The sequence below is a fragment of the Lipotes vexillifer genome, unplaced genomic scaffold, assembly GCF_000442215.2.
Source record: "Lipotes vexillifer unplaced genomic scaffold, Lipotes_vexillifer_v1.1 scaffold591, whole genome shotgun sequence".
NCBI lineage: Eukaryota > Metazoa > Chordata > Mammalia > Artiodactyla > Lipotidae > Lipotes > Lipotes vexillifer.
The window spans coordinates 196,279-207,564 of NW_006791954.1; the positions used below are offsets into that span (position 1 = coordinate 196,279).

The 11,286-nt window shown below is 38.2% G+C and overlaps 1 protein-coding gene across 1 annotated transcript in view; it reads left to right on the top strand.

The window, feature by feature from the left end:
- The window catches only part of SPAG9 (sperm associated antigen 9), a 143,918-nt gene that overhangs the window by 122,266 nt on the left and 10,366 nt on the right, over positions 1–11,286 (top strand). The window contains exons 18-27 of the mRNA XM_007465223.1: positions 120–209; positions 460–627; positions 1,089–1,260; positions 3,300–3,518; positions 3,801–3,996; positions 5,577–5,702; positions 6,941–7,021; positions 7,723–7,790; positions 9,741–9,889; positions 10,895–11,066. Of these exons, the coding sequence (XP_007465285.1) occupies positions 120–209; positions 460–627; positions 1,089–1,260; positions 3,300–3,518; positions 3,801–3,996; positions 5,577–5,702; positions 6,941–7,021; positions 7,723–7,790; positions 9,741–9,889; positions 10,895–11,066 (1,441 nt within the window). The remainder of the gene's footprint in view (positions 1–119; positions 210–459; positions 628–1,088; positions 1,261–3,299; positions 3,519–3,800; positions 3,997–5,576; positions 5,703–6,940; positions 7,022–7,722; positions 7,791–9,740; positions 9,890–10,894; positions 11,067–11,286) is intronic.

Consider the following 11,286-nt stretch of genomic DNA (forward strand, 5'->3'; position numbering starts at 1 on the left):
CCCGCGTCTCCTGCATCGGCAGGCGGACTCTCAAGCACTGCGCCACCAGGGAAGCCCTGTAAGTTCACTTTTGATGAGGCTTACCCAGTGTGTCTTTTTCTCCCCTCCCCAATTATTAGGTAACCAATGGACAAGGGGAAAATAAGATGAAAAATTTACCTGTACCTGTCTATCTCAGACCTCTAGATGAAAAAGATACATCAATGAAGGTAAATTAATTTTGAAGTTAATGGTAATATTGCTTAAAATCTTGGTGGATTTTTTCCTAAAACCAAAAAAGTTTAAATTCTACTTTCGTGGGCAAGGTTATTGTTCATTTTGTAGTTTTAGACTGGAATACTTTGAATATTTTTAGAGCCCTCTGTTTGTAATCATTAGATCTTTTAAAGAAATGTGAAAAGTTGTAAACATTTTTAGAGAGAAAGTGACTTAATACCATCTTTTTTTAACCCAAAAAAGCTGTGGTGTGCTGTTGGAGTCAGTTTGTCAGGTGGGAAGACCAGAGACGGTGGCTCTGTGGTTGGAGCGAGTGTCTTTTACAAGGATGTTGCTGGTTTGGATGCAGAAGGCAGTGAACAGCGAAGTGCATCTCAGAGCAGTTTAGACAAGTTAGATCAGGAACTTAAGGTAAGTGCTTGCACTAGCATTTGACCCAGTTTCTGAGACTAATCACTTAGCTCTTTGGTCTCAAACTTACTTCTGGGTCCAACCTCTAATTGGGGTTACTATGCCCTTGCTTACTCCTCATCCCCCCTCTCTCTCTTTTAAATCAGTTTTACTGGAGTATATTTTACATACAGTAAAATGTACGCTCTAAATGGATACAGTTCAAAGAGTTTTGACAAAGGTATGCATCTATGTAGCAATCATCACAGTCAAGATATAGAACAGCTTTAACACTGACCTGCTTTAACTGCTAGTTCTTAGTCTACTAATTATTGTTGAAAGGTGGTTATACTTTCAGCCTTCCAAATAATCTGGAAATAAACTTGAAATAGTATTGTCCTTTAGTGTAGTAGCACAGCCATATGGATATTTACACATGCGTCTCATTTTAAACATTCATTTTCCTTACTTTGCCTATGCAGGAGCAGCAGAAGGAGTTAAAAAATCAAGAAGAATTATCCAGTCTAGTCTGGATCTGTACCAGCACTCAGTCAGCTACAAAAGTTATCATTATTGATGCTGTCCAACCAGGCAACATCCTAGATAGTTTCACTGTTTGCAACTCTCATGTTCTGTGTATAGCAAGTGTACCAGGTAAGAGTACCCTGCTCCTCTCTTCCCACCGTCCACAGCTCCTTACTGGCAAGAACCGACTGGTTACTGGAGATAGTTATGTACCACTCTCTCATGGAGTTTATTCTCTAGTTGGTGAAGACCAAAAATAAACTGGAAACAAATGACTAACAAAGATATTTTCAGATACTGTGAAGAAAATAAAACAATGGAAATTTGAGAAGATAAGTGGGTGGCAGAGGGCAAGGGGCTATTTAGATTGAATAGTAAGGGAAGGCCTTCTAAAGTTGTGTATTAAATATTATGTGATGTTAAAACATTGGTTTAAAAATTAAAGGGAATTCCCTGGCGATCCAGTGGTTAGGACTACGTGCTTCCACTGCAGGGGGCATGGGTTCCATCCCTGGTCGGGAAACTAAGATCCCACATGCCACACGGTGCAGCCCCCCAAGAAAAAAAATTAAAGAGGTTGATGTTATGTCTACACAGTGGAATATTATTCAGCCATATAAAGGAATGAGATATTGATACATGCCATAACATGGATTAACCTTGGAAACAACTCAGACACAAATATTGTATGATTCCTCTTACATGAGCTATCTAGACTAGGCAAATTCATAAAGACAGAATTAAATTAGAGATTACCAGTGGTAGGGGCTCAGGGAGCAGAGAGTTATTGTTTAATTGGTACAGATTTTCTATGTGGGGTGACAGAAAAGTTTTGGACATAGCTGTGATGGCTGTACAACATTGTGAATGTAATTAATGCCACTGAATTGTACACTTAAAATGGTCAAAATGGCAAATTTTGTGTAGTATATATGTATATTTTACTACAAAAAATTTTTTGTAATGTGATAGGAATAAAAACAGCTTTCTAAATAAAGAGAACTGAAGAGATTTATTTTTTTATGGTAAATGCTTAGTTTTTAAATGCATTAGTAATATCTTAAGGCACTGTATATACCTAGGCTGTATTAATTTTATTTATTTGTTTGTTTATTTATGGCTGCGTTGGGTCTTCGTTGCTGCACGTGGGCTTTCTCTAGTTGGTGGCAAGCGGGGGGCTACTCTTCGTTGTGGTGCGTGGGCTTCTCGTTGCGGCGGCTTCTCTTGTTACGGAGCACAGACTCTAGGCACCCGGACTTCAGTAGTTGTGGCACTCGGGCTCAGTAGTTGTGGCTCGCAGGCTCTAGAGCACAGGCTCAGTAGTTGTGGCTCACGGACTTAGCTGCTCCATGGCATGTGGGATCTTCCCGGACCAGGGATCGAACCCATGTCCCCTGCATTGGCAGGTGGATTCTTAGCCACTGTGCCACCAGGGAAGTCCTGTGTTAATTTTTAATAGTGGTGGAAGTTCATATTTCAAATAGTAATAGAGATAATTTAAAAAAATTTTTTGCTACCTTGTCAGATATAATTAGATTTCATTGTTTTTGTTTTTGTTTTTTTATTTTATTTATTTATTTATTTGGCTGCGTTGGGTCTTCGTTTCTGCGTGAGGGCTTTCTCCAGTTGTGGCAAGCGGGGGCCACTCTTCATCGTGGTTCGCGGGCCTCTCACTGTCGCGGCCTCTCCTGTTGTGGAGCACAGGCTCCAGATGTGCAGGCTCAGTAGTTGTGGCTCACGGGCCCAGTTGCTCCGCAGCACGTGGGATCCTCCCAAACCAGGGCTCGAACCTGTGTCCCCCGCATTGGCAGGCAGATTCTCAACCACTGCACCACCAGGGAAGCCCTAGATTTCATTGTTTTTAATTTCATTAGGTGGCTGCTTAAGAGCTCAGATATTGAGAACAGAAATGTCATTTCTGACATTTTCAGGTTTACTTGTGCTTGCATTAATAGAAGTATTATCTTAATTTTTTAAGCTACTTTCTCAAATTGTGAATTGAGTTTAAATTAGTTTAAATAAAATTTAGTTACCATCCTGGCAGTGTATTTGAATAGGTCTTTGTCTCACCTGCACTCTTATTTCAAACCTATTGTTGCCTTAATGGAGAAAATGCTATTTATAGGAGTTTACTGAGCTATTAAACGAAGGTTTATCTTGTTTTTCAGGAGCACGAGAAACAGACTACCCCGCAGGAGAAGAGCTTTCAGAATCTGGACAGGTAGACAAAGCATCTTTATGTGGAAGCATGACAAGCAATAGCTCAGCCGAGACAGACAGCCTGTTGGGAGGCATCACGGTGGTTGGTTGTTCTACAGAAGGTGTGACAGCTGCTGCCACTTCCCCTAGTACCAATGGAACATCTCCAGTGATAGAAAAACCACCAGGTATGTCTGTCCTCCTTAGATACCATCTGTATAGAGTCTGAGACTGTCCCAGTTGCCTCATTATGGACTTAACTTAGACCTTAAAGTAACAAGGATGAAAGAGCTTGAAAGAAGATCCAGTGATGCATGTTAAATGAAATCAAGAATCCTCAGCCTTATTATATAGTGTGGAGGAAAAGGGAGTAGCAGAGTGGAATTCTATAGTGGGGGTTTGTGTGGGGGGAAATTATTGGAAGAAAAGCTCAAACTTAGGATCGTTAGCATGTTTTATTTATTTTGTAGAAAAGGAAACAGAAAATAGTGAGGTTGATGAAAATGTTCCAACAGCAGAAGAAGCAACTGAAGCTACAGAAGGCAATGCAGGGTCAGCTGAAGATACCGTGGATATCTCCCAGACTGGCGTGTACACAGAGCATGTTTTTACAGATCCTTTGGGAGTTCAAATCCCAGAAGACCTCTCACCAGTATATCAGTCAAGGTATACAAACGGGTTAACAATTTAGGGAACCAGATAAGTGCACACATAAAAGGAACCAAAATGATTTCAAGCAGTCAAAATATTCCTACTATTTGACATTGTTGTGGCAGATTTAGATGTTATTACTTATTCCAACTATGTCTTCATCTTTTCCTTCCATTGCGTTCTCTCTAGACATATTTTTTCCCCCATTTGTTCTCTATTCCTTCCAACTTAAAAAAATCTTGCTTATAAGGTATATTAGTCAAAATCTTCCCAGTCATTTTCTCTTTTGGTATGATTTTTTGTTAATTGTTGTACTCACTGTCTTCTATTCTGTTAATAACTCTCTGCCATTTTAATCCCTTCTCCTACTCTCATACCCACTCTGTCAGTGAAATTGGCCATTTAAATTTAACTTTCCCATGTGGGTTTCAATGACCTTTTTATTTTTTTTTTGCGGTACGCGAGCCTCTCACTGCTGTGGCCTCTCCTGTTGCGGAGCACAGGCTCCGGACCCGCAGGCTCAGTGGCCATGGCTCACGGGCCCAGCCGCTCCACGACACGCGGGATCCTCCCGGACCAGGGCACGAACCCATGTCCCCTGCATCGGCAGGCGGACTCTCAACCACTGCGCCACCAGGGAAGCCCAGAAAACAATTTGTTTTAGACTCTTCCTTTGAAAATAAGGCCCATTTAGCAAATTCTTTAATTTTCTTTCTTGCCTTCTCTAGGCCTTATAGAAAGCTGATGGGAGTCTATCAAAACTGGAGTCTTTTTTACAATTTAATATTCTTCCTCTTAGTGAATAGAGCAACCAGGTGTCTCTTAACATTTAATTGTTAATTTAAGAATAAAGTTATCTTTTTGGACTTACTGATTTGTTTGTCTTGAATTTGATATCCCAGTTATGTTTTTTTTTTTTTTTTTTTTTCTAAATGTCCTCTGACAGTCCAAAGAATGAAGGTTTGGGGGTAGATTGTATATACAAGCATGTTTCAGCTTATTAATTAATTTTAGCAAATTCTTTATAATTCACCCTCGTGTGTGTGTGTGTATGTGTGTGGTTTTTAAACAAACTATCTCTCCTCTTTCTCTCCCCACAGAAGAAACTCATAAAATTCAAAATAACTGTAAGGGAGAACCTAAACTATAGTCTGGATATTCACTGCTATATTTCATCACTGTGTCTTAACTCTGTTCTCTGTACCTTGAGCTTCCTAGTATCTTGATGTTACTTCTGGAACAATTGCTGAAATATATGTATTTATATTTCTTTCATTTCTTTCTTATCTCTCCCTCCCCCCTGCACCTCATTGCCTTGCCTGTCTTCCTTCCTTCTCTGCTTTCTCCCTCCCTCCTTCCCTCCCTCTCTCTCTCTTCTTCTCTTTCTTTCCTTTCTTTTCTTTCTTTCTTTCTTTCTTTCTCTCTCTCTCTTTTTGAAATGTTTACTATAAGCACTTAACTTCGGCTTTACTGAAATTTAGTGTTCGAGTTTTTGATTTTTTTTTAAACTGTAAACTAAAATATAGAAATGATCAGTCCCTGAAAACTGTAGCTAAACATATTCAGATTTTTTTCCTTTGTCTCACCTTTTCCAGTAATGACTCAGATGCATATAAAGATCAAATATCAGTATTACAAAATGAACAAGACCTGATGAGAGAGGAAGCCCAGAAAATGAGTAGCCTTTTACCAACTATGTGGCTTGGAGCTCAGAATGGCTGGTAGGTACCAGCTCTTTTAATATTAGAAATCTTTAGTCTTTCATTTTTGCTTTTGAAATCAGAAGATAACTAAAATGTGGTACATACAAATATAAACACAAAGTGCTTATTAAAGCAAAGAATTTTATATACACACAATTTTGAGGTCATGTTCCAACTACCTCATAAACTGGACTTTGACTTGCATTGGTTCTGAATGGTAAACCATATGTTTGTCACAGGATGTTCCTTTTATATAATATTCTTGGAAAAAGAGGTAAATAAAACTTTAGAATCTGGGTGATCTAGAAGTAGGAGATCCTGAACAACAAAAGGTTTATATAAGCTAGAGTGTGTTCAGGGAATATCAAGCATTAAACAATCTCTTTGGCTTCAGGAGGACCCAATTGTAAACATAACTTCTAGGAAAACCAGGACAAATCAGAATCTGAAAGCTTAGGAGTTGATAACAAACATTATAGGACTTTGTGGTAGTGTGGGGAGTCTTACAAACTTGTGCTTTTCCTAAGGTTAAACAGGATCACTAGTACATCTTTTCCATAAAGGTCTCATACTACAAAATGAAGGTTCGGCACACTTTTTCTATGAAGGGTCACATAAGAAATATGTTAGGTTTCGTGATCTTTGATAGCCACTTGATCTTTGATGATCTTTGTAGCAACTTCTCAACTATGCTGTTGTGGTGCAAAGGCAGCCACTACATTGAAGTGAACTGGTGTGGCTGTGTTCCAATAATAATAAAACTTATGAACACTGAATTTCATATGTCTCATATGTCATGAAATACTCTCCTTTTGATTTTTTTCCAGCCATTTAAAAACGTAAAGACCGTTTTTAGTTTACAAACTGTACTAAGACAGGTAGATGGCTAGATTTGGCCTATGGGCCTTAGTTTGCCACTCCCTGATACAAACCACTCTGTCATCAGAAAGCTCAGTATAGTAGAAAAGTAAGATTATTTTTTTTTTAAAGGTTTATAGCCAAGGATTCTGAAGTATGGGGTAACCTGAAACTAACTAACCATGCAGTTAGTTCTGGCTTTTCATTCTTTGTATGTTTCTGTTTGCTTAAGCAGCTTATTTCTCTGCTTTAGGCCTACCCTTACTCTCATTATTGTTTTTTCCTAAAATTTTTATGTTACTCTTCTTTCCTTCTGGAAGAACTTTGTGTTCATTATTAGATATAAACAACTACTTGATGTTCCCTATGCCTTACCAGTCTTGATTTTGTTCTTGCAGTTTGTATGTCCATTCATCTGTAGCCCAGTGGAGGAAATGTCTCCATTCTATTAAGCTTAAAGATTCGATTCTCAGTATTGTGTAAGTTTTATTTTAGAAATTCTTCCATTCAAAAATATGTATTTTGGTATAAACTAGATTCTAAGACTATTAAAGTTAACATGTGCTTCATGACTAAATCAGTATCCATATTTCCTTGTAACCCTCTTTATGAGTGAGATTGAAACTCTAACTAGGAAATAAACCGGAGAACTTTAAGTATAAGAGAAAACTTGCCAGGTTGATTCCTCACCATACTGAGAGTTCTTTAGTACTTTGGGGGAGAAAACCAATTAAACCCCGTTAATTTATATTTGTTTTAGAGTATTCTTTATACTTTGTGAATGTGTTGATTGGGGCATTGATTTACTAGTCCTTTTCTGTATGTTGACTATCAAAAGTCAGTTTGTCTGTTAGGTCCACAGAGCTGACTCTGTTAGTTCTACTTGGGGTGTGTGTCTCTGGTCTGTGGACCTTTTGTTGGTAGTCTGTGATGAGAGGAGGAACTTGGGCTGGAAGGTGAAACAACTGAGTCACCACACATGCTTTTTATTTAGTTGAGCTGACATTTTCAGAGCAAGACTTTCTCAGTGAAGAAAAGAATGATGTTCATTTAGGTTCTCGTGTAAGCTCCTAATACATCACAGACTGGTCTTCTGAGAAACTCTGAACTAGCTCAGTAGCATGCAGTGTCTTCCGTATTCCCAGATGGAAAGTTCTAAAATCCCCATTCCTGTTTGCAGACACGTGAAAGGAATTGTGTTAGTGGCCCTGGCTGATGGTACCCTTGCAATCTTTCACAGAGGAGTTGGTGAGTTGTTATGAATATATAACATGTGTGCTAATTTGTTGCTTTGCAAGAGCATTTTCAAGCAGATTGGCTCCTTATGTTTTAAAGAAATCGTACTTAATAGGAGAAAGAATAAAGGTTTAAACTGAATACTAACCGTATATGACATCAGTGAGTATGTGAGTTCTTGGCCTGCAGACATACATTAATAGTATACCTCGGTGAAAACCTGTTTACCATAATGAGCAAATAGTCCTCGTGGTCCTCTTATATAATGTGCAATGGAGGTATTTGTTTTTCACTCACATACTTATTCAGTTAGGAGAAATTTAGTGAGAGGATATGTTTTCTTGCCCAGTATTTTAAAAATAATTTGCAACCACTTACATTTGGAATGTTTTTAAAAAGAATTTTTAATTGCGTAAGGTTTAATCATTTTCATGTTACGTTCTTTATATTCTTCCCCTTTAAACCAGTGTTTCTACCATCTGCACACAGAAGGGTGGTGGTGTCAGAAAACTGCCTTGAGTGAATTAAATGAAGGGAATTGAGTGTGTAACTCCTTGGTACATGTATCAAACAAAAGTGATATTTCATTTCCTACCTACTAGAATGGTAGATCAGGGAAATATTATAAAAACGTAGATCCACTAAATTCAGATTTTCACAAGGCTTTTCCCAAAGTCTCATGTCCTTTGGGGCCTCAAGAAATGTGAGGTAGATGATACGCAGGTGCTAGAGGTTGCTGGTTAATGACACCATAACAAAATTTAGAGGCCTCCGTTTCACCTTGTTCAGGCCCTTTTATAGACTATCTGAGTTTAATCCTCACAGCAACTTAAAGAAGAAAATTCTATTGTCATCCTCACTTTATAGATGAGGAAACTGAGGCACAGAGTATTTTAGTCACTTGTTCATGGTCACTCAACTAGTGAGTAGAAGAACCTAGAAAAAATGGAATAATAAATATTTTGGTAAACTGAATCCAAAATTATATTGAACAAGATAAACAAAATACATTTACTAAGGATACATGTAAAGTCCTACTTTTGGGTTCAGAAGAGTAGATGGAGGAGATATGTCTGAAGAGTGATATCAAACTCAATACGAGTTAACATCCTAAGCCTCATAGAAATTAGAGTCCAGAGCAGGGCTGGTGATAATCCTGCTCCACTCTAGTAGATCGACATTAAATGGATCTGGACAAAGCGGAGTTAGGATGAAGGTTCCATAAACTGTGGTGTGCTTGATTTTGAAAGGAGAAGACAGGGCAGTAGCAATGAAGTGGGACTGGATTTACTCTGTGTTTCCATTAGGCAAAGCTATAGATTAATGAGTGGTTACATACAAGAAGGCAGGCAGACTTTAGCTAGGTATGGGGAATATTTTTTTTTTTTATGGGGAATATTTTTAAGACAATTATAGCTTTCTTACAATGGAACAGCTGCTTTGTGAGGTAGTATGTTTTCTTTCACTGAAATTGTTCAAGCAAAGCAAGCTTACAGTGGTTGGTTCTCCTTTGTATGTATTTCTGTCATCACTAAAATTATAGTATGCATAATTCCTAAAGTGTTAGCAATGCATTGCCCTTGACTTCTACCCAAGAAGATATATCAAAATGCAAGTGAGCGAGAGCAGTATTATCCCCAAAATAACCTTAAATCCATTCTAATTCTTAAAATATTATTATAAACAGGTAACTTATAACGGATTTATCACATCACTGCTGTTGAGAGCATGGGGGTCCAGGTACTGGGTGACAGGTTGAACCACATGACCTTTGAGGTCTCTTCCAACTTTGCAGTTTATAGAACAAAAGAACTCAATCTCTGTAAATATACACTGAATACATGGTATCCGGGGGATGCTTCATCAATAAATTTAATTACACACCCAAATAGAATGTTTCTTGAATTAAAATTGAGTAAAAGGTAGTGTGCATAAACTAATCATCTGTTTCTTATTTTAAAGACGGGCAGTGGGATTTGTCAAACTATCACTTGTTAGATCTTGGACGACCTCACCATTCCATCCGATGCATGACTGTGGTACATGACAAAGTTTGGTGTGGCTATAGGAACAAAATTTATGTGGTTCAGCCAAAGGCCATGAAAATAGAGGCAAGTTAGCCCATGTTTTCTGTACTTAACTGAATTTGTATTACCTGAAGACCCTAAGACTTAATTATTTTCTTCTTTAGAAATTGTTATCTGAATCTGCGTGTTTGGGGTACTCCGGTGATATTTTGGATGAATTCTCAGCTTTCTGTGTTACTTTACTTCTCCTTCTGCTTTTGACTATGAGTAGGGGAAGTGGTTTTTTAAAAAGGAAGGAGGATTCACACGTGGGCGACTAAATGTGTGTCTGAGTATCCGTAGATGCATACATGTATTATTTGAATACATGGCTCTTGAAATGTTTAGTTATGTAGAGGTGGTCTGAGAGCAGGACCCTCAAGTCTCCCCCACTACTCAGTGTGTATCCAGGCAAATCCGTATACGTGTCACAGACTGAGGAATAATATTGCAGTGGGAATTTGTTGTAAAAACAAAAACCTCTTAGCATTAGCATTGTTTTCTTAAAGTTTTACCACAATACATAAATTTATTCTAATTGTTTAAGAAAAGAAAAACAGTAGGGAATTTTTAAGATGAAAGGTCTCTCCCAGTTCTGTCCCAAATCCTGTTCCCAACCCTAGAAGTTCCATTTGGCATTTATTTTTTAGATGTATTCCTTACATGCGGATACCTATACACACACATACAGCATTGTAAGTTCCTTTCTGTTTAATTTTAAGCAGGATCTTATTTTGTGTATTGCTCTGTAACAATACAAAATCCTGAGGTTAAATTCAATCTTTTTGTTGAATGCTGTTACATAGAATGGATGTGTCAGCATTGCTTTCATAAGTTGATATCCTACACAGCGCTGAAATCCAGCATCCTTTAGTGCTTCTTCGTTTTGTTTTGCAGTCCAGGATAATAGCAATTGTGTATATAAGAGTAAACATATTTAGGCTCCTCTTTTAATATATAGTCTGCCAAATGATTGTGCAGATTTGCACAGTTTTTAAACACGAACTCCTACATAATAAAGTAACATTGTGATTGAACGATCTTTTCTAGAAATCATTTGATGCACACCCCAGGAAGGAGAGCCAAGTGCGGCAGCTTGCCTGGGTGGGTGATGGCGTGTGGGTCTCCATTCGTTTGGATTCCACACTCCGTCTCTATCATGCACACACTTATCAACATCTGCAGGATGTGGACATTGAGCCTTATGTAAGCAAAATGCTAGGTAAGCTTCTAAAGCATTTTATCTTTGTCAGTCAAAGAAAATGGTTTCTTTTTAAATGGTCTCAAATGCTGGGTTGAACCAATGAGTAAGTTGCCTCAGGAATAGTGAGCTCTTATCACTGAAAGTGTCAGGCAAATGCTCCTTCTACCCTGTGGTTCTTGACTGAAACTTGGGATCATTTCTGACACCTCTCTTGTTCCCCACATCTAACCCATCAGCA